At 42.3% G+C, this 23887-nt stretch overlaps 1 protein-coding gene across 1 annotated transcript in view; it reads left to right on the forward strand.

Annotated features, from left to right (window-relative positions):
* Nucleotides 1–536: 536 nt before the first annotated feature.
* The window catches only part of LOC115113718 (diacylglycerol lipase-alpha-like), a 48751-nt gene continuing 25400 nt past the window's right edge, over nucleotides 537–23887 (forward strand). Inside the window, 6 exon segments of the mRNA XM_065013137.1 lie at nucleotides 537–1393; nucleotides 21071–21172; nucleotides 21358–21569; nucleotides 23231–23332; nucleotides 23546–23684; nucleotides 23773–23832. Of these exon segments, the coding sequence (XP_064869209.1) occupies nucleotides 21078–21172; nucleotides 21358–21569; nucleotides 23231–23332; nucleotides 23546–23684; nucleotides 23773–23832 (608 nt within the window). The 5' untranslated portion in view covers nucleotides 537–1393; nucleotides 21071–21077.

Genomic DNA, 23887 nt, shown 5'->3' on the forward strand with positions numbered 1-23887 from the left:
GTAATGTATGACATTAACAAGCATGGCCAGCAGGGCTCAGTCAATAATCAAATAAATGTCAATGCCAATGCCGACAGTCAGGTTTTGTGCCTATGTGCCTTGTAGCCTATACTGTAAAATGAGCTGATGTGTTATATACAACAAACTTACAACTCTGAAAATAAGTATCCATTTGGGATATCAAGTAGGACTATTGTCAGCAGTGTCAACATTACTAAGAATGAATATTTCAGACAGCTTATTTCTATTTTTGGGTGATGTCTGCCAGTCTGCCTTGGACAGATGACCCAAAGCTCTTGGAGTCGCAGCAGACTGATGGCTGTAGGGTAGCCTTCCCAAGTTGTGTAGACTAATAGTGTTTGCCTATTTATGGCAAATGCATTTGGCTAATTATGTGCCTGTAATATTATTTGTTTTGCTGATGTTTAAAAGAAAATGTGGTCAACCCCTGTTTTGCATTTAGAGCCAGTCCGAGCGCAGGGCACACCTATTTAATAAAGTCTAGCTCAGGAAATGACGTGAGTCCACGCCCAAACTCTATAGTTGGAGATTCCTCGATATTCACAAACCACCAGTCGTGCATTTTACAGTATGCCAGCGATTTATACAGTGCCTACAATCGCCGAAGCCTGCGAGAACGACGCAAATTCAACTGGCTCTATTGTAGGGTGATGGATGACGTAAAGTTCCTACGTAAATGGCGCAGTGGTGATTCGGTTTTTGATCCGCAGCTGCGGAATATGGAATGGGAATAGAAGCGACGTATCTTTTCAGGGGTAAAAATTGGTCTGACGGCTGGTATTACAACAACCAATTTATCGGGACCCGCTACTCCAGTAGCCCGATTGTGATCGGGAGTTGTCCGGTTGGTTGTCACATATGATACACACAATATAAAAACATTGTGTAGCGATTTATTTATTCAACTGAACTGTATGTCAGCGAGAAACACTGTATGGATGAACCTCCCGGCTCTCCTACATGGCGTGAAGAGACATCGGTCTGCGGATATCCTACATATCGACGACGTGTTGCAATTTATCAAATAATCAAGACCTTGAATACCAAGGCAGAGTAAATGGAGCGCGTGTCTGCACGGTTTTGACTCTAGGTTACGGTATGATCCAGCTGCGAATCTTATCCGATTGCCTGGCCCGGATTCCTGTGGAACCTTTCACTTGAAGTACAGTGGCTGGATTCATAGGGAGGAACGTGTGTGTTCTGCCAGCCACGGTTCAGCGCAATATTGTCGCTGCGGTATTTTACAGGGTTTATCCCTGGCAGAGCACTGGTCCAGGTCCGCGTGGAGGAGAGCTCGAGGTGGACAAGAGTAGGATGGGAGAACGAACAGAACCGATGCAGTGGGTCTTGGCAAGGCATCGTCACAATACAGGTGAGAAAGAAGCCCAACGGCCGATCAATGTAATGGGATGGGGATGGGTGTCATACAGTGACTGCTTGGATTTCTTATCTATTTAGACAATAGCCTTTTCTAAATATCAACTGGGGTAGCAATATTACTAATACCCCCTTTACCTACCTTGGTGATAAGGAAGTGATAGCAGAGATTAGGAAAATCCGGACATTAGGTTATATGGCCCAACAATTAGTGGCAGGTCCATTATTGATTTAAGGAAGGCTCAACCCACAGATTAGGCCAGATGTATTCAAACCTGTTCTCGACCATGTCTTTACTCCTTTATTATTGCATCATTGTGGAGTCTTTCTGCAGAATGTCCAGTGTTTTTGCATTGCTCTCAATAACCCTTCAGGACAGGGCAGGCTATGATGCTCATGTGCAGGCATGCAGCAGGCGGAGAGAGACTGGATAAAGAACATGTAGTTCAATGTGTGAAGACAGAGCCTTTTATCAGCCTCATAGCTGGGCCTACAGAGAGAAATGCATGTCATACCAATAGAATGCCCAGTCACAATCACTTTATTTCCATGAGTGCCAAAATATCTTCCCTAGGCGCTCTGCATGTTTTCATGAAGGCTCGAACATGGACAAGTGGATCATGTAAGATATGTGAGTTTGTATTACAGGTGTATGTCTGTGTATCAAGCATGATCTGTTTGCAGTAGCGTAAAAGTGATCTAAGTGATGTTCTGAAAGTTGTTACTACTTGGAGAGAGTTTTTATGAATGTTGTGTAACACTAGAGAACAAAAGCCAATGGGCAGAGAGATGCAGTGTACATGGATTACGGTCACGTTCAGTGGATTTGAGACCGGTTTGCCCCCTAAAGTAGGTTTAAATCCCCTGTAGTAATCTCACGTTCAGACTCAGTTTTACCCAGCGGCGTATTCATTATGCCGATTCTGTTGCAAAACGTTTCTTAAACGGAAGCAACAGGAACGAAATGGGGCGGGACCTACCTGAAATAAGCTTTTTGTGCATATGACAAATGTCTAGGATCTTTTCTTTTAGCGCATGTGAGAAGAGGACAGGTTTTACTCACTTTTTCCTTCTCAACCTCTCCCATCATTTATGGAATAAGCTTGATTTCAATCCCTGAGTTGAGACTGGAGTGTGTATGTGTGCTGTGTGAGATGTACATTCATGTTGCACACGCACAGATCTGTTTCCATTAAGAGGTGCTTTTGCTTTGGTCATTTCACAGCAACCACTCCCTAGCCAATAATTCCCATCACAACAAACAAGTGTCACATTCTGGACTTCATGACAACAATTTACACAGAATTCTCCAACATAAAGATACAACTTCTATCATGCTTTCAGATTGAATCTAATATGGGAAAGATCACACTGGTGGTATGGCCATATTATAAATGAAACTGCTTTTCTCAGAAACCTGGTGTCCCTGTCTGACAAACACAACCATTTAAAAGCCTAATAATCCATTAGATCTACAGTAGGGGGCTAAGAGGTTCCTAGCCACAGTACATCGGAATACTGTCTGTTTTGTTTACACCTGCTTCCACTTACTCCCTCCCTGCTGACTCCTCAACCCCCACTGAGTACCTCTCCTCTCCTGACGGTTGTGTCTTTCACAAAGTGTGTCTGAAATGGCACCATATTCTCTATAGAGCCCTACAAACCCTGGTCAAAAGTAGTGCACTATAAAGGGAATAGGGTGCCTCTTTTTGACAGCCTCAATGTGTCAAACCACATAATGTGTGTCATTGACGGTTTTTGTATTCAAAGAGGGAGAGGTTTTATCTGGAGTACTGTGATGGTCATGGCATGTTTGGACTACAAAGGGACTGTAAATGATTGACTAGCTAAGTAATATACAGATACAGTTTATTAGGAGCGTATCAAGTCACATATGGTCATACATTAGGATCAAAAATTTGGTCCTAATGAGAAAGAGAAAATACATGCATTCAGAGAAATACATTTAGTTTAACAAGTATTAATTGTTTCTTAAAAAGATGGTCAAAATTATTGCCACCCCTGTTTTCAATATCTCACCTTGCGAGAATAACAGCACTGAGCCTTTTTGTTAAAATGTTTTATGAGATAGGAGAACACATTGGGAGAACACATTGGGAGGGATCAGTCTTTTTTCCTCATCTGTATCAAGGGTGGCAATAATTATGGACCTGACTGAATGCCACATACTGTATTTGTTCTAGTGTGTGGTGGTGAGAGGTCACAGGTGTTTGTGGAAGCATAGGGGGGAAACTCCCAGTGCGTTGTGTATTTTGTGAGCTCAGCCTTGTGGTGTGAGGACTGAGGAGGATATTAGGGGTGCAGTGTGAAGTGTGTTGGTGAGGTGTTTGGCATGAATAGGGGAGAGATTGGGATGTTATTGAGAGAGTCCACAGGGGGATGTTAACCCAGGCTGGCAGAGCGGTACTCTCCCTCCCTCTGTCTCTCGGCTCCCAGCCCTGTACCCGTCTGCTCCAGCCTCCATGTGCAGCACTCTCTCTGTCTGCTTGGGTCAGTGTCACACTATACACAGAGCTTCTCTCTTTCTTTCTCTCGTGAGTTCCTATATACTCGTCACACGCTCTCCTCCTCCTCCGTTTCTCCTAGTAGACCTACTCCTCCATCTTCCTCCTTCACCTGTCTTTTATTACGACATCCTCTTCCATGCACCATCCAGCCTACCTTTAACGTGAAATCTCTAGCCTCTCTCTCCCTCTCTTACTGTCTCCTTTTCATCTCCATCATTCTCTTCTCACTCTACCCACACGCTCATTCACTATTCATATTTTAGAAGAGGTTTGTGACCGCGAAAGCAGTGTCATGCGTTTGCACCATTTCAACAGTGAAGAAACCTACATTTTCTCTCCTATGCTCTCCCCCCTCCCCATTCTTTATCTAGCTATTCCAGGTTTTGGCTTCATGCCGCTCTTTCCCTTTTTTAGACTGAAAGCCATGTGCCACTCACTCCCACTCTCCCTCTGCCTCTTTCTCTGTCTTTCGCTCACACTCCCGCCCACTCAATCCCTTTCACCTCTCCTCCCTCCACACTCTATTCTGTGACTTTGTGTGATAGTGTATGCATTTGGATGTATGTGTGTAAATATGAAGTTCAGATTGTGTAGCCCACTTGTTTGTGTGTACTCATTATGCATTATGTGCAGTGAAGTCTCATGTCTTTTGAGCCTGACAAAAAAACATGAGCTGGCGCACACCCAGAGAACATTATTTTATGTAGAGGTGCTGACTAACGGAAAATAAACTATAAGCTATAAAAAATTGTCACACATTCCATATATAAACTCCCAGTAATTTATTGGGGAAGTCACCATTTCGACATCACTGTGCCAATCATCAACGTTTTGGATGCTGAAACGTTGGTGATTTACCCAATAAATTACTAGTAGTTTATATATGGAGTGTGCAACTCTTTATTTTGATGTCTTTGAGTCTGGACAGAGAAAATAGAGCCTTCCCGTGTCACATAGAACCGTGTGGTTTCTCCCTGTTTTATGAGAAGAAATTGGATTACTGTATTTCAAGATTTATTAGAGGAATTGGATCAAAGGTATTATTACAGTTGTTCAATGTCAGTGTTTCGTCTGCATAACTTGTTCAATGTCAGTGTTTCCCTCTACATAACTTGTTCAATGTCAGTGTTTCCCTCTACATAACTTGTTCAATGTCAGTGTTTCCCTCTACATAACTTGTTCAATGTCAGTGTTTCCCTCTACATAGCTTGTTCAATGTCAGTGTTTCCCTCTACATAACTTGAAAGTGTAACAATAAAAGTCAGCACAGAATGTTCCTTGATTTTCTATTCTTCTGCTTAACCATGACCCCTCAGTGCTATACTGTACCATGCTTGAGGCAGAAGGAATGGAACCAGCTAGTTCACGGGCCACAAAAACAGCCATGCACACAATATTTTATCACAATGTTTGTGTATGTACAGTGGGGTCTGTAATTATTGAATCTCTTAATAAAGACGAGCAAAAAAGACTGTATAAAGAATACAAATACTGAGCTATATTGTATATGTTGATATATTGTATGTCATTTAAAAAACTTTTTTTTTACAATATATATTATATTAATACAATTGCTCAGAGAATGAGATTTTGTGAAACAAGTCATTAAAAAAAAAAAACTAAAGATGGGGGGGAAATGTTTGGATCCTCTTTCACAATACCCATTGTGAGGAAAACGACACACACCAAGCCTCTTTCTAAAAGGTTTTATGAAATTGGAGAACACTGCCTCCTGAGTGTCATCAAAGACCCACCAGCTTATTTTACAGAATGAGGTATTTTCTGCATATGCATTGTATGGAACATTTCTGGGATCTTTTATTTCAGCTCATGAAACATGGGACCAGCACTTGCGTTTATATTTTTGTTCAGTATAAATGTGTGTTGATATCAGTTGGCAGGGGTCTTCAACATTATTGTGTTTTGATGTTTTTCTGATCTTTTCTAAGACACATTTTTCATATATTTGACAAGAAATCCTTTGCTTATTCATTTTTTTTAGGATAAACTTAAACAAACAGGTGTAAATATTCCTTAACTTCTCAAAGATAAATAGACTCGTAGCTTTTATTTGTCACCCAATTTGACATGCTCCTTTGAACTTAACATGTTGGTGCACATGGGTCATTTTACAGTCGTGGCCAAAAGGTTTGAGAATGACACAAATATTAATTTTCAATAAGTTTTCTGCCTCAGTTTGTATGATGGCAATTTGCTTATACTCCAGAATGTTATGAAGAGTGATCAGATGAATTGCAATTAATTGCAAAGTCCCTCTTTGCCATGCAAATGAACTGACTCCCCCAAAAACATTTCCACTGCATTTCAGCCCTGCCACAAAAGGACCAGCTGACATGTTAGTGACTCTCTCGTTAGCACAGGTGTGAGTGTTGACGAGGACAAGGCTGGACATCACTCTGCCATGCTGATTGAGTTCGAATAACAGACTGGAAGCTTCAAAAGGAAGGTGGTGCTTGGAATCATTGTTCTTCCGCTGTCAACCATGGTTACCTGCAAGGAAACAAGTGCCGTCATCATTGTTTTGCACAAAAAGGGCTTCACAGGCAAGGATATTGCTGCCAGTAAGATTGCACCTAAATCAACCATTTATCGGATCATCAAGAACTTCAAGGTGAGCAGTTCAATTGTTGTGAAGAAAGCTTCAGGGCACCCAAGAAAGTCCAGCAAGCGCCATGACTGTCCCCTAAAGTTGATTCAGCTGCGGGATCGGGGCACCACCAGTACAGAGCTTGCTCAGGCAGGTGTGAGTGCATCTGCACGCACAGTGAGGCGAAGACTTTTGGATGATTGCCTGGTGTCAAGAAGGGCAGCAAAGAAGCCACTTCTCTCCAGGACAAACATAAGGGACAGACTGATATTCTGCAAAAGGTACAGGGATTAGACTGCTGAGGACTGGGGTAAAGTCAATTTCTGAGGCAGCAGACTTTGCGAAAATTAACATTTGTGTCATTCTCAACTTTTGGCTGTGACTGTACATGGAAATGACCCATAGCACTGGTTTCAATCCAAGTGCCAATGCCGTTTAGCAAACGCCATGGGTGCTGCATAAGGTCAATGACATCAAGAACTTTATGAAGTACCAGGACATTTTAGCCAAAAACCTGATTACCTCTGCCAGGAGGCTGAAACCTGGCCGCAAGTGAATCTTCCAGCAAGATAATGACCCCAAGCCCACAGAAGTCCATAAGTGTAGAGGAATGATATTGAGGATCTGGAAGGATTCTGTATGGAGGAATGGTCTATGATACATCCCAATGTGTTCTCCAATTTTCTAAAACATTTTAGAAAAAGGCTAAATGTCGTTATCCTTGGAGGGTGCTGGTGTTTTGAAAACCAGGGGATCCAATACTTTTGAGCCCTTTGTAGAGATTTATTTCTATTACTGGTTCAACAAAATCTTTCTCTGAAAATGTTTATTTTTAGGGCACACAATTGTATTTGTATTTTTGGGGCAACCAATATAGCTCAGTATTATTTTATAAAAATTTTTTTGCTCATCTTTATCAATGGATCCAATCATTCCAGATCCCACTGTATACACAGTCACCTCCAAAGGCATTGCGATGAGATGACAGCTAGCTTTCAGATTAAGTGTCAAAGAATGTCAACCAACCATACCGACAGAGAGGCTGAAGCATTGGACTGGGGATAATTGGAATGCATTTAATCTACTAATCACACATCAAATAACTTACCAGTATTACCACCCTCTATCCTACCCCCTCAAATTCATCAGGCCTCAAATGGCTGTGAAATGAAATGTGGGTCCAAGTTGGTGCTGATGGTTTGGAGTGGGTGGGTGTGGGTCATAGCCTCAATTACTCTACTATGATGAGATTTTCTATCAGGTAAAAGGCCACCTAGGGTGATAGGCAGGAGGTTTACAAAATACTTCATTCAATTTGATAAGAAGTTAACCTGTTGTTACCAAACTATTTGAAAATGAATTTTCTCTGTTATGTTTGATTTAATAGTAGGCCTAGCCTATATGAGATCAGCCTTTTGCTAACCTCACCTGAAGGAAAGCTTTACAAATACCACAATTTAGAGCTTTATGACAGTAAGGGGAGTGATTAACCGGGTTTTTTGTGTTTGCAATGATGTCCTTTTATGAGAGGGCGAGAATGTTTGCTCACCAAACTGAAATGCGAAGCATCACTGTGTGACCCACTTACACTTGACCTGATGCAAATGGCACGTGGAGACTGCCGCAGTTAGACATTAGTGCCTAGTTTGAGAAAAACAGACGCCTCACAAGTCCTCAACTAGAAGCTTCATTAAATAGTACCTGCAAAACACCAGTCTCAATGTCAACAGTGAAGAGGCAACTCCGGGATGCTGGCCTTCTAGGCAGAGTTCCTCTGTCCAGTGCCTGTGTTCTCTTCCCCATCTTCTTATTTTTATTGGCCAGTCTGTAATATGGCTTTTTCTTTGCAACTCTGCTTAGAAGGCCAGCATCCCGGAATCGCCTCTTCACAGTTGACATTGAGATTGTTTTTTTGCGGGTACTATTTAATGAAGCTGCCAGTTGAGGACTTTCTCAAACTAGACACTCTAATGTAATTGTCCTCTTGCTCAGTTGTGCACCAGGGCCTCCCACTCCTCTTTCTATTCTGGTTAGGGCTAGTTTGTGCTGTTCTGTGAAGGGAGTAGTACACAACGTTGTACGAGATCTTCAATTTTTTGCATGGAATAGCCTTCATTTCTCAGAACAAGAATAGTTTAGGTCCCCTCAGATCCCCTTCAGATCAGACCTCCTGCCCACCCCATGCACCCCACCTCCGCAAAGAGGGCCTCAACATGGAAATCACACATACGCCCAGGTCGTGAGCGGGCGCACACTAGCCCAAGCCAATGGCATGTTATTTTTATTTTTTATTTCACCTTTATTTAACCAGGTAGGTAAGTTGAGAATAAGTTCTCATTTACAATTGCGACCTGGCCAAGATAAAGCAAAGCAGTTCGACACATACAACGACACAGAGTTACACATGGAGTAAAACAAACATACAGTATACAAACATACATACAGTATAAACAAGTCTATATACGACGTGAGCAAATGAGGTAAGATAAGGGAGGTAAAGGCAAAAAAAGGCCATGGTGGCAAAGTAAATTCAATATAGCAAGTAAAACACTGGAATGGTAGATTTGCAGTGGAAGAATGTGCAAAGTAGAAATAAAAATAATGGGGTGCAAAGGAGCAAAATAAATAAATACAGTAGGGAAAGAGGTAGTTGTTAGGGCTAAATTATAGGAGGGCTATGTACAGGTGCAGTAATATGTGAGCTGCTCTGACAGTTGGTGCTTAAAGCTAGTGAGGGAGATAAGTGTTTCCAGTTTCAGAGATTTTTGTAGTTCGTTCCAGTCATTGGCAGCAGAGAACTGGAAGGAGAGGCGGCCAAAGAAAGAATTGGCTTTGGGGGTGACCAGAGAGATATACCTGCTGGAGATGTACCAGATGCTCTGCGGGCTCTGCTCACACTTACTGGCCTAAGGCCAAACCACACAACCAACAACATTGGACACTTTATGGAACACAAAGCCTTCATTATCTCATCCTGAAATATGCAAGGCCTGAGGTCATCTGCCTTTGGCCTAAAGAGCAGGAATCCGGACTTCATCAAAGAAATCAGAAATACAGATATTGCCATCCTACAAAAAACCTGGTATAGAGGAGAAGGACCCACTGGTTGCCCTCTAGGTTACAGAGAGCTGTTAGTCCCATCCACCAAACTACCAGGTGTGAAACAGGGAAGGGACGCGGGGGGGTATGTTAATTTGGTATAGAACAGACCTAACTCACTCCATTTTACATTTAGCTAGAAATTCAAAAGGAAATGATCTTAACAGAGAAATGTTCTCCCGTGTGTGCTACCTATTAGAGGTCGACCGATTAATCGGAATGGCCGATTTAATTAGGGCCGATTTATCAAGTTTTCATAGCAATCCGTAATCGTCATTTTTGGACACCAATTGTGGCCATTTTTTTTTTTTTATATATATTTTTTAACCTTTTATTTAACTAGGCATGTCATTTAAGAACACGTTCTTAGTTTCAATCACGGCCTAGGAACGGTGGGTTAACTGCCTTGTTCAGGGGCAGAACAACAGATTTTTACCTTGTCAGCTCGGGGATTCGATCTTGCAACCTTCCGGTTACTAGTCCAATGCTCTAACCACCTGCCTTACATTGCACTCCACGAGAAGCCTGCGTGGCTTGGCTGACTACCTGTTACGCTAGTGCAACAAGAAGCCAAGGTAAGTTGCTTGCTAGCATTAAACTTATCTTGTAAAAAAACAATCAATCTTAACATAAACACTAGTTAACTACACATGGTTGATGATATTAATAGTTTATCCAGCTTGTCCTGCATTGCGTATAATCGATGCGGGGCCTGTTAATTTCTCATCAAATCACAGCCTACTTCGCCAAACGGGTGATGATTTAACAAGCGCATTCGCGAAAAAAGCACTGTTACACCAATGTGTACCTAACCATAAACATCCATGCCTTTCTTTAAAATCAAAACACAAGTATATATTTTTAAACCTGCATATTTAGTTAATATTGCCTGCGAACATGAATTTCTTTTAACCAGGGAATTTGTGTCACTTCTCTTGCGTTCCGTGCAAGCAGTCAGGGAATATGCAGCAGTTTGGGCCGCCTGGCTCGTTGCGAACTGTGTGAAGACCATTTATTCCTAACAAAGACAGTAATTAATTTGACAGAATTGTACATAATTATGACATAACATTGAAGGTTGTACAATGTAACAGCAATATCTAGACTTAGGGATGCCACCCGTTAGATAAAATACAGAACGGTTCCGTATTTCACTGAAAGAATAAACGTTTTGTTTTCGAAATGATAGTTTCCGGATTTGACCATATTAATGACCTAAGGCTCGATTTTCTGTGTTATTATGTTATTAAGTCTATGATTTGATATTTGATAGAGCAGTCTGACTGAGCGGTGGTAGGCAGCAGCAGGCTCGTAAGCATTCATTCAAACAGCACTTTTGTGCGTTTGCTAGAGGCTCTTCGCTGTGCTTCAAGCATTGAGCTGTTTGACTTCAAGCCTATCAACTCCCGAGATTAGGCTGGTGTAACTGATGTGAAATGGCTAGCTAGTTAGCGGGGTGCGCGCTAATAGTGTTTCAATCGGTGACGTCACTCGCTCTGAGACCTTGAAGTAGTTGTTCCCCTTGCTCTGCAAGGGCCGCGGCTTTTGTGGAGCGATGCAACGAGGGTAGCTGTTGTCGATGTGTTCCTGGTTCGAGCCCAGTTACGGGCGAGGAGAGAGACGGAAGCTATACTGTTACACTGGCAATACTAAAGTGCCTATAAGAACATCCAATAGTCAAAGGTATATGAAATACAAATGGTATAGAGCGAAACAGTCCTATAATAACTACAACCTAAAACTTCTTACCTGGGAATATAGAAGTCTCATGTTAAAAGGAACCACCAGCTTTCATATGTTCTCATGTTCTGAGCAAGGAACTTCAACGTTAGCACATATTGCGCTTTTACTTTCTTCTCCAACACTTTGTTTTTGCATTATTTAAACCAAATTGTACGTTTCATTAGTTATTTGAGGCTAAATTGATTTTATTGATGTATTATATTAAGTTAAAATAAGTGTTCATTCAGTATTGTTGTAATTGTCATTATTACAAATTAAATAAAAAATAGTCCGATTTAATCGGTATCGGCATTTTTGGTCCTCCAATAATCAGTATCAGCTTTGAAAAATCATAATCGGTCAACCTCTACTAACTATGCTCCTCCCCCCACTAGAATCCCCATACTTTAATGAAGACAGCTTCTCCATCCTGGAGGGGGAAATCAATCATTTCCAGGACCAGGGACCTAAATGCCAGAACCGGACAAGAACCTGACACCCTCAGCACACAGGGGGACAAACACCTGCCTGGAGGTGACTGCATTCCCTCCCCCTTATGCCCCCCTAGGCACAACTGACAACATAGCCAACAAAAACTGGTCACAACTCCTGCAGCTCTGTCGCACGCTGGTTATGTCCAGTACATAGTCAATGGTAGGCTTCGAGGGGACTACTTTGTCACTGACCTCAACTCAGAGTCTCTCAGAGCGTTCAGTCAGCCAACTGACACCCCTATCAGACCACAGCAAAATCACAGTCTACTTGAACAGAGCAATGCTTAAGCATGAGGCATCAAAGCCAAAGGATCTGAATAATATTAAGAAATGCTGTAGATGGAAGGAATGTAGTGTGGAAACCAACCAAAAAACAAAACAATTGAGCAACAACAAATTAAATCCTTTTTAGACAACTTCCTGGACAAAACGTTCCACTGTAATAGTGAAGGTGTAAACTTGGCAGTAGAAAATCTTAAGAGTATATTTGACCTCTCAGCTTCCCTATCAAATCTAAAAATATCAAACAGAAAACTGAAGAAAATGAACCACAATGACATGGTTTGATGAAGAATGCAAAAACCTAAGAAAGAAATTAAGAAACTTGTCCAACCAAAAACATAGAGACCCGGAAAACCTGAGTCTACACCTTCACTATGGTGAATCACTAAAACAATACAGAAATACACTACGGAAATAGAAGGAACAGCACATCAGAAATCGGCTTAATGTAATTGAAGAATTCATAGACTAACCACTTCTGGGAAAATTGGAAAACACTAAACAAACGACAAAGAACTATCTATCCAAAATGGAGATATGTGGGTAAACCACTTCTCCAATATTTTTGGCTCTAACAAAGAACAAACAGCAAATAACATATACCTATTAAAGACTACCAGAACCCACTTGATTCTCCAATTTCTTTCAATGAACTACAGGACAAAATACAAACCCTCCAACCAAAAAAGGCATGTGGTGTTGATGGTATCCTCAATGAAATGATAAAATATATAGAATAAATAGGTCCACAGACGATGCAATCTCAACCACACTGCACACTGCCCTAACCCATCTGGACAAGAGGAATACCTATGTGAGAATGCAGTTCATCGACTACAGCTCGGCATTTAACACCATAGTGCCCTCCAAGCTCGTCATCAAGCTCGAGACCCTGGGTCTCGACCCCGCCCTGTGCAACTGGGTACTGGACTTCCTGACGGGCCGCCCCCAGGTGGTGAGGGTAGGCAACAACATCTCCACCCCGCTGATCCTCAACACTGGGGCCCCACAAGGGTGCGTTCTGAACCCTCTCCTGTACTCCCTGTTCACCCACGACTGCGTGGCCACGCACACCTCCAACTCAATCATCAAGTTTGCGGACGACACAACAGTGGTAGGCTTGATTACCAACAACGACGAGACGGCCTACAGGGAGGAGGTGAGGGCCCTCGGAGTGTGGTGTCAGGAAAATAACCTCACTCAACGTCAACAAAACTAAGGAGATGATTGTGGACTTCAGGAAACAGCAGAGGGAACACCCCCCTATCCACATCGATGGAACAGTAGTGGAGAGGGTAGTAAGTTTTAAGTTCCTCTGCGTACACATCACAGACAAACTGAATTGGTCCACCCACACAGACCGCATTGTGAAGAAGGCGCAGCAGCGCCTCTTCAACCTCAGGAGGCTGAAGAAATTCGGCTTGTCACCAAAAGCACTCACAAACTTCTACAGATGCACAATCGAGAGCATCCTGTCGGGCTGTATCACCGCCTGGTACGGCAACTGCTCCGCCCACAACCGTAAGGCTCTCCAGAGGGTAGTGAGGTCTGCACAATGCATCACCGGGGGAAAACTACCTGCCCTCCAGGACACCTACACCACCCGATGTCACAGAAAGGCCATAAAGATCATCAAGGACAACAACCACCCGAGCCACTGCCTGTTCACCCCGCTATCATCCAGAAGGCGAGGTCAGTACAGGTGCATCAAAACTGGGACCGAGAGACTGAAAAACAGCTTCTATCTCAAGGCCATCAGACTGTTAAACAGCCACCACTAACATTGAGTGGCTGCTGCCAACACACTGACTCAACTCCAGCCACTTTAATCATGGGAATTGATGGGAAATGATGTAAACTATATCACTAGCCACTTTAAACAATGCTACCTAATATAATGTTTACATACCCTACATTATTCATATATGTATACGTATATACTGTACTCTATATCATCTACTACATCCTTATGTAATACATGTATCACTAGCCACTTTAACTATGCCACTTTGTTTACATACTCATCTCATATTTATATACTGCACTCAATACCATCTACTGTATCTTGCCTATGCCGCTCTGTACCATCACTCATTCATATATCTTTATGTACATATTCTTTATCCCCTTACACTTGTCTATAAGGTAGTAGTTTTGGAATTGTTAGCTAGATTACTTGTTGGTTATTACTGCATTGTCAGAACTAGAAGCACAAGCATTTCGCTACACTCGCACTAACATCTGCTAACCATGTGTATGTGACAAATAACATTTGATTTGATTTGAACCCATTTCCCTCTGTTTGTGAGGTATGGGGTCCGCTCACTGACCAAGAATTCACTAAATGATACAAACACCAAATTGAGACTCTGCATGCAGAATCCTGCAAAAACTATCCTCTGTGTTCAATGTAGAACACCAAATAATGTATGCAGTGCATAATTATGCCAATACCTGCTAATTATCCAAATCCAGAAAAGAGCCATTAAATTCTTCAACCACCTTAAAGGAAGCTATTCCCAAACCTTCCATAACAAATTCATCACCTACAGAGAGATTAACCTAAGCAAAACACACCCCACAGAGCCCCAGGACAGCAACAAAATTAGACCCAACCAAATCATGAGAAAACAAAAAGATAATTACTTGACACATTGGAAAGAATTAACAAAAAAACAGAGCAAACTAGAATGCTATTTGGCCCTAAATGGAGAGTACACAGTGGCAAAATACCTGACCACTGTGACTGACCCAAACTTAAGGAAAGCTTTGACTATGTACACACTCAGTGAGCATAGCCTTGCTATTGAGAAAGGACACCATAGGCAGACCTGGCTCTCAAGAGAAGACCGACCTATGTGCACACTGCCCACAAAATGAGGTGGAAACTGAGCTACCCTTCCTAACCTCCTGCCCAATGTATGACCATATTAGAGACGCATACAGTGGAGCAAAAAAGTATTTAGTCAGCCACCAATTGTGCAAGTTCTCCCACTTAAAAAGATGAGAGAGGCCTGTAATTTTCATCATAGGTACACTTCAACTATGACAAAAAGGAGAAAAATATCCAGAAAATCACATTGTAGGATTTTTAATGAATTTATTTGCAAATTATGGTGGAAAATAAGTATTTGGTCACCTACAAACAAGCAAGATTTCTGGCTCTCACAGACCTGTAACTTCTTCTTTAAGAGGCTCCTCTGTCCTCCACTCGTTACCTGTATTAATGGCACCTGTTTGAACTTGTTATCAGTATAAAAGACACCTGTCCACAACCTCAAACAGTCACACTCCAAACTCCACTATGGCCAAGACCAAAGAGCTGTCAAAGGACACCAGAAGCAAAATTGTAGACCTGCACCAGGCTGGGAAGACTGAATCTGCAATAGGTAAGCAGCTTGGTTTGAAGAAATCAACTGTGGGAGCAATTATTAGGAAATGGAAGACATACAAGACCATTGATAATCTCCCTCGATCCGGGGCTCCACGCAAGATCTCACCCCGTGGGGTCAAAATGATCACAAGAACGGTGAGCAAAAATCCCAGAGTCACACGGGGGGACCTAGTGAATGACCTGCTGAGAGCTGGGACCAAAGTAACAAAGCCTACCATCAGTAACACACTATGCCGCCAGGCCCATCTGAAGTTTGCTAGAGAGCATTTGGATGATCCAGAAGAAGATTGGGAGAATGTCATATGGTCAGATGAAACCAAAATAAAACTTTTTGGTAAAAACTCAACTCGTTGTGTTTGGAGGACAAAGAATGCTGAGTTGCATCCAAAGAACACCGTACCTACTGTGAAGCATGGGGGTGGAATCATCATGCTTTGGGGCTGTTTTTCTGCAAAGGGACCAGGACGACTGATCCATGTAAAGGAAAGAATGAATGGGGCCATGTATCGTGAGATTTTGAGTGAAAACCTCCTTCCATCAGCAAGGGCATTGAAGATGAAACGTGGCTGGGTCTTTCAGCATGACAATGATCCCAAACACACCGCCCGGGCAACGAAGGAGTGGCTTCGTAAGAAGCATTTCAAGGTCCTGGAGTGGCCTAGCCAGTCTCCAGATCTCAACCCCATAGAAAATCTTTGGCGGGAGTTGAAAGTTAGTGTTGCCCAGCAACAGCCCCAAAACATCACTGCTCTAGAGGAGATCTGCATGGAGGAATGGGCCAAAATACCAGCAACAGTGTGTGAAAACCTTGTGAAGACTTACAGAAAATGTTTGACCTCTGTCATTGCCAACAAAGGCTATATAAACAAAGTATTGAGAAACTTTTGTTATTGACCAAATACTTATTTTCCACCATAATTTGCAAATAAATTCATAAAAAATCCTACAATGTGATTTTCTGGATTTTTTTTTCTTCTAATTTTGTCTGTCATCGTGTCATCGTTGAAGTGTACCTATGATGAAAATTACAGGCCTCTCATCTTTTTAAGTGTGAGAACTTGCACAATTGGTGGCTGACTAAATACTTTTTTGCCCCACTGTATTTCCCTCAGATTACACAGATCCACAAAGAATTCGAAAACAAACCCGATTTTGATAAACTCCAATATCTACTAGGTGACATACGCGGTGTGTGAGATTTGTGACCCGTTGCCACGAGGTCAACCAGTGAAGAACAAACACCATTGTAAATACAACACATGTTTTTATTTTTTTCCCCTTTTTGTACTTTAACCATTTATACATCGTTACAACACTGTATATATAAATACGACATTTTGTAATGTCATTATTCTTTTGGAACTGCCGTGAGTGTAATGTTTACTGTTCATTTTTATTGTTTATTTCACTTTTGTATATTATCTACTTCACCTGCTTTGGTAATGGTAATTAATGTTTCCCATTCCAATAAAGCCCCTTGAATTGAATTGAGTTTCAGAAGAAATATCTTTGTTTCTTGCCATTTTGAGCCTGTAATCAAACGCACAGATGCTGATGCTTAAGATACTCAACTAGTCTAAAGAAGGCCAGTTTTATTGCTTCTTTAATCATCCTTTTTAAAATGATCAACTTGGATTAGCTAACACAACGTGCCATTGGAACACAGGAGTGATGGTTGCTGATAATGGGTTTCTCTACGCCTACAGTATGTAGATATTCCATAGAAAATCAGCCGTTTCCAGCTACAATAGTCATTTACAACATTGACCATTTCTACACTGTATTTCTGATCAATTTTATGTTATTTTAATGGGGAAAAATGTGATTTCTTTCAAAAACAAGAACATTTCTAAGTGACCCAAAACTTTTGACAGAAATATATATATATATATATATATATTTCTGTTCAAAAGTATATGAAAATGTTAACATTCAAACCATGAGGCCACTAGGTCATTTTAATACAGGAAAGGTTTTTGAGTGACGTCACTGGACAGACAAAGCACTACACTGAAGAGGTTCCTCTCTGAGTGTGCTGTGTGGGGAACAAAACATTTCTCACATGCAGGGACTTGTCATACACACATTCCACAAAACACATGTTAGTTGGATTCACAGATACAAATTAGAATATATTGTAGTAGTGAGATATTCCATGACTCACAGTTGACATAATGGAGAGAACTGTCTTGCACAGAGTGGCCTGAAACCCCATGTGCAATACTACATTTCCCCCAAGGGATACAATAAAGAAATGTAATGGACTATCGTTTCGCTTTGCTTATTTGAGCTGTTCTTGCCGTAATATGGACTTGGTCTTTTACCAAATAGGGCTATCTTCTGTATACCACCCCTACCTAACTGATTGGCTCAACCACATTAAGAAGGAAAGAAATTCCACAAATGAACTTAACAAGGCACACCTGTTAATTTAAATGCATTCCAAGTGACTACCTCATGAAGCTGGTTGAGATGATGCCAAGAGTGTGCAAAGCTGTCATCAAGGCAAAGGGTGGCTACTTTGAAGAAACTCAAATATATAAAATATATTTTGATTGATTTAGCACTTTTTGGGTTACTACATGATTCCTTGTGTTATGTCATAGTTTTGATGTCTTCACTATTATTCAACAATGTAGAAAATAGTACAAATAAAGAACCCTTGAACGAGTAGGTGTGTCCAAACCTTTGACTGGTACTGTATGTTCTCTCTTCAACTGGTTTGGGGACATTTCTAACAGCTGAACATGGTCTCTGCATTTCCAAGCTGAAGGTGCCATCCACATTCTTTAAATGTTCTTCTTTGAGGTTTTTATGACCTGGAAGTCTCTTACTATTGCCTGATCTCTTAGTCTCACTGAGTCTCTTAGTATCACTTAGCTTTCCTGCAATGTTGTTGATGCTGAGTCTGTTGAATAAAATTATATCCCTACAATATTTCTCAATTCTTTCTTCGTGTTACACCACAAAAGAAAACCCTTTCAAAAGATTTCCAATTCAAATTAACCACAGTTCTACTGATCTAAGTGCATTTGATAAATGTTTACCCATAGTCTTTTGCACTCTAGGGTAGGGGTTCCTAATCTTTTTCAGCACAGGACCAAAATGAGAAATGGACTGTACTTCCGTGACCCAAATTATGAAGAAATAGTGTGTGATTTATAGATGTATTCTCATAACTCGCGACCCACCTCTCACATGCCCAGGGTCTCTACTCTAGGGTGATGGATGCCCTATGCTAAGCGCATGCGATGGCCTGTGGGTTTAAGACATGCACCAATGAGTATGAAAAATCTCCTCGTTTTGAAGCTACAGTAGAAAAAAAAAACATTTCAGCAGACGACACAGTCCTGACTGGCCGGCTGGACGGCGAAACTCTGCTTGGGTTGGCTCTGGGGAGGTGGATATTACTGTGAGATGAGCTGGGTGTTGTCTGTATGAGCGCGAATGGAGTATGAGCGCGAATGGAGTATGAGCGCGAATGGAGTATGAGCGCGAATGGAGTATGAGCGCGAATGGAGTATGAGCGCGAATGGAGTATGAGCGCGAATGGAGTACAGCCAAACCAAGGAGTATGGATCAGCTTGTGTATCATTAAAGGAATTTATCCCAAATGAATTATACTGCATGGCTGTATTCCATACAGTTTCTATGACCTGGCTATTGTGGATTTATGTTGACTGTCCTACAGTTACATTTCTGGTTCTGAGAATAGCCTACCAGTTGGAAAAGGAAACTGTTTACTCTGGCTGCCATTAAATCCATACTCTCTTTGTTAGAGGTCCTGGGAGCTATTGCCCTAAAAGGCAAGCTGAAGGCACAAATGTTAATATGTAACCTAGTATACTTTCTGAAAGACAAAGGGACAGTTAGGGGTTTGAGAACAGAAACTTTGCTTCTCCCTACAATTGTATTTTATCTTTATTGAACCTTTATTTAACGAGGCATGTCAGTTAAGAACAAATTCTTATTTACAATGATGGCCTACACCTGCCAAACCCAGACGACGACGCTGGGACTCCCATTGGGACCTATGGGACTCCCAATCACATCCGGTTGTGATACAGCCTGCATTCGAATCAGGGTGTCTGTAGTGACACCTCTAGCACTGACATGCAGTGCCTTAGACCGCTGCGCCACCTGGGAGCCATCTCCTCCATCAATACCTGTCCCAGACATTTCTAAATCAAGGCCTAATCAGATTCAATAAAAACACATGGGCTTATTGGTATGGGAGAGTGTGCTGCTTCACTGATCCTATTACTATAGCCTTTCCAATTAAAGTGGTAGTGTGTTCCACTGGTAAGATCCCCATGGGGACTGCAACCTGTATCTAGGCTATAACACACGGCCTGGAGGAGAGGAGGGTCAGGTTTGGAGTGATGACGTCACTGTCTCAAGTGGTGGAGGAGAGGCCTCATGCATTGTGGGACCTGCTATATTTCATTAGTCTAATTTTGTTTTGGCCTAAATGACAAGGGGTTTACTCTCTTATTCCTTTTTTTCCCCTCTTCTCTCGTTCCCCTCCTCCTTCCCTCTTCTCTATAATGTGAGTCACACCCACAGGAAGCCATGTGGCAGCCGGCGACCGGGGTGGTAGAGCAGTAATGTTGTCCTAATCTGTAGTGAGACCATATAGACCTGTAACACTGTGTTTAGCCAGCCTTTATTGAAGCATACACTAGACATAGTTGTCTTGAAAATCATGGAATATGTAGTTGCCGACTTTATCCAGTTTTAGAATCCCTGCCCCCACCCTATAGTAAAGTTCTCTATAAAATGAGAGTCACAAACTTGGCACACTGTCACACTAGGCGTTCCTTACACGGTTTTAACCATCTGCTACCCATGTGTTTTGTGAGTGGGCTTTGCTTCTGTTTTGACAAAATATGCTAACGGTATACCACTAAAGGCTAAGGCTAGCCACCTCTCCAGATCCCTCACGCTCTCCCGCTCTTTTACTTCAGTTCAATCTAGGCCTAAGGCACTTGACTTGTTTTCGACTGCCCTTTTGGATAAAGGGAAGAATGAAAGCGGTGTTGACGTTGCCAGAGCAACGAACAGACCCATCAAAACAAGTCCTCTCTCACACCTTCACTCATTACCTGGTCCACGTTGTCCACAAACTATTTTAGCCTTTACCCCACTGTCTCCCTCCCCCCTCTTACACTCTCTCTCTATCCATATTTCAATTTCACCTCTCTCTTTCCATCTGGAGAGCTTCAATTGTGAGGAGAAACAGAGCGTACTGATAGTTCTGCTATAGTCTGACTGATGCAGCAGAGCTTTGAGGAAGTCTTGGCTATTATGAAAGCTGGTCAGTGGGGAAAGAGGGTCTGGCCTTTGATCACACCATGATGTGGATACTGTTTTTATTTCTCGTCCTCTCTTCCTCTTGCTTTCTCAGAGGGCAGCGATGCTGGGTACTGTGGGCAGGATTTATTAAAGCCAAGGGTGTGTGTTTAACCACTTTTAAGCGCTCTTTTGTTCAAGGTTGTAAAGATTTGTGTCGTAACTTGCTGTTTTCTTCCTCTCTCCCTCACAGGGCAGTGATGCCTGGTATGGTGATGTTTCGGCGGCGCTGGTCAGTTGGCAGTGATGACCTAGTGCTGCCCGCCCTCTTCCTCTTTCTACTGCACTGCATCTGGTGAGTACTGCGTTTGGATGTTTTTCTCTGTGAGTGTATGTTCCTGTGTCTGTCTGTGGTCCGGAGTCCCCGCACCAAGCTAAAAGTATGAAGCTGTATATGAGATGGAATATTTACCCCCAAAAATGTTGTCTGAACCATGGGTGTGTCATCTGTGTGACCATGCCCCTCTCTCCCCCTCCCAGGCTGGTGGTTCTGTCTGTGGTTCTGTTCGGCCTGCCCTATGGCTCGGACCAGTCCTGCTCGGTCACCCTGGTGGACCATGGCCGGGGGTACCTGGGCATCTTGGTCAGCTGCCTGATCTGTGAGAGCGCCATCATATGGCTGAGTATGAGAGGCAGCATCCTCTACACACAGCCCAGAGAAGCTGTGCAATATGTCATCTACATACGACTAGGTAAGACACACCCGCATGTTATCACAGACACACTATATGCAGTTGAAGTCGGAAGTTTGCATACACTTAGTTTGGAGTCATTAAAACTAATTTTTCAACCACTCCACAAATGTCTTGCCAAATGTTGTAGCCTTCCACAAGCTTCCCACAATAAGTTGGGTGAATTTTGTGCCATTTCTCTTGACAGAGCTGGTGTAACTGAGTCAGGTTTGTAGGCCTCCTTGCTCACACATGCTTTTTCAGTTCTGCCCACACATTTTCTATAGGATTGAGGTCAGGGCTTTGTGATGGCCAATACCTTGACTTTGTTGTCCTTAAGCCATTTTGCCTCAACTTTGGAAGTATGCATGGGGTCATTGTCCATTTGGAAGACCCATTTGCAACCAAGCTTTAACTTCCTGACTGATATCTTGAGATGTTGCTTCAATATATCCTCATAATTTTCCTCCCTCATGATGCCATCTATTTTGTGAGCATCTATTTTGTGAAGTGCACCAGTCCTTCCTGTAGCAAAGCACCCCCACAACATGATGCTGCCTCTCCCGTGCTTCACTGTTGGGATGGTGTTCTTCAGTTTGCAAGCCTCACCCTTTTTCTTCCAAACATAATGATGGTCATTATGGCCAAACAGTTCTATTTGTTTCATCAGACCAGAGGACATTTCTCCAAAAAGTACGATCTTTGTCCCCATGTGCAGTTGCAAACCGTAGTCTTTTTTATGTCTGTTTTGGAGCAGTGGCTTCTTCCATGCTGAGCGGCCTTTCAGGTTATGTCGATATAGGACTTGTTTTACTGTGGATATAGATACTTTTGTACCTGTTTCCTCCAGCATCTTCACAGGGTCCTCTGCTGTTGTTCTGGGATTGATTTGTACCTTTCACACCAAAGTACGTTCATCTCTAGGAGACAGAACGCGTCTCCTTCCTGAGTGGTATGATGACTGCGTGGTCCCATGGTGTTTATACTTGCGTACTATTGTTTGTACAGATGAACGTGGTACCTTCAGGTGTTTGGAAATGGCTCCCAAGGATGAACCAGACCTGTGGTGGTCTACAATTTTGTTTCATAGGTCTTGGCTCATTTCTTTTGATTTTCCCATGATGTCAAGCAAAGAGGCACTGAGTTTGAAGGTAGGCCTTGAAATACATCCACAGGTACACCTCCAATTGACTCAAATGATGTCAATTAGCCTATCAGAAGCTTCTAAAGCCATGACATAATTTTCTGGAATTTTCCAGGCTGTTTAAAGGCACAGTCAACTTAGTGTATGTAAACTTCTGACCCACTGGAATTGTGATACAGCAAATTATAAGTGAAATAATCTGTCTGTAAACAATTGTTGGAAAAATGACTTGTCATGCACAAAGTAGATGTCCTAACCAACTTGCTGAAACTATAGTTTGTTATTAACAAGACATTTGTGGAGTGGTTGAAAAACAAGTTTTAATGACTCCAACCTAAGTGTATGTAAACTTCCGACTTCAACTGTAAATAAGGTATTTCGTTTTTCATTTTTTTATGCATTTGTTTTTATTTTTTACTTCCCTAAGGCACTGTATACTCAACCTGTTCTCAGAATATCCTGTCTAATTTCACAATATTGAGTACTGTTGTTTCCCTGTGTTTCACTTCCCTCTCTTCCTCCCTGCTTTCTCTTTCAGCCATCTTGTTGGTGGAGTTGGTATATGCAGTGGTGGGGATCGCCTGGCTTTTCCAATACTACCAACCGTGCTCTGATGTCACTGCCAAGAACCTTGCTTTGGGTGAGTTCAAGAGGGAGTATGAGGGAGCAGCAATCAATGGAGTAAGCATGTTGTAGACTAGAGTAATCTTCAAAGAAAGAACCAGGATGGACTTGTAAAGTAATGGAGTAGAAATGCCCATGGGCATGTTTCGCTTTTCTTACACATTTGCGTGGTTCGTTATCAAGATCACACTATATCAAAACTATCCTTTCTCCTCCCTGTCTCCCCCAGGGATTGTAGTGTGCAATTGGCTGGTGATTTTCAGCGTGTGCTTCACCCTCATGTGTACCTTTGACCCCACGGGACGCACCTTTGTCAAACTGAAAGCCACCCGGCGACGCCAACGCAACCTCACCACCTACACCCTCAGGTTCGTACCCTCTTCCCTGCATACTACCGTCTGTACACCCTTAGGTTGGTACGATCTGCCCTACACACTACCATCTCTAAACCCTCAGGTTGGTACCCTCTGCCCTACACACTACCATCTCTACAGAGTATACCACCTGCACCCTCAGGTTGGTACCCTCTTCCCTACACACTACTACCATCTGCCCTACACTCTACTACCCT

This window comes from Oncorhynchus nerka, linkage group LG28 (assembly GCF_034236695.1).
Source record: "Oncorhynchus nerka isolate Pitt River linkage group LG28, Oner_Uvic_2.0, whole genome shotgun sequence".
NCBI lineage: Eukaryota > Metazoa > Chordata > Actinopteri > Salmoniformes > Salmonidae > Oncorhynchus > Oncorhynchus nerka.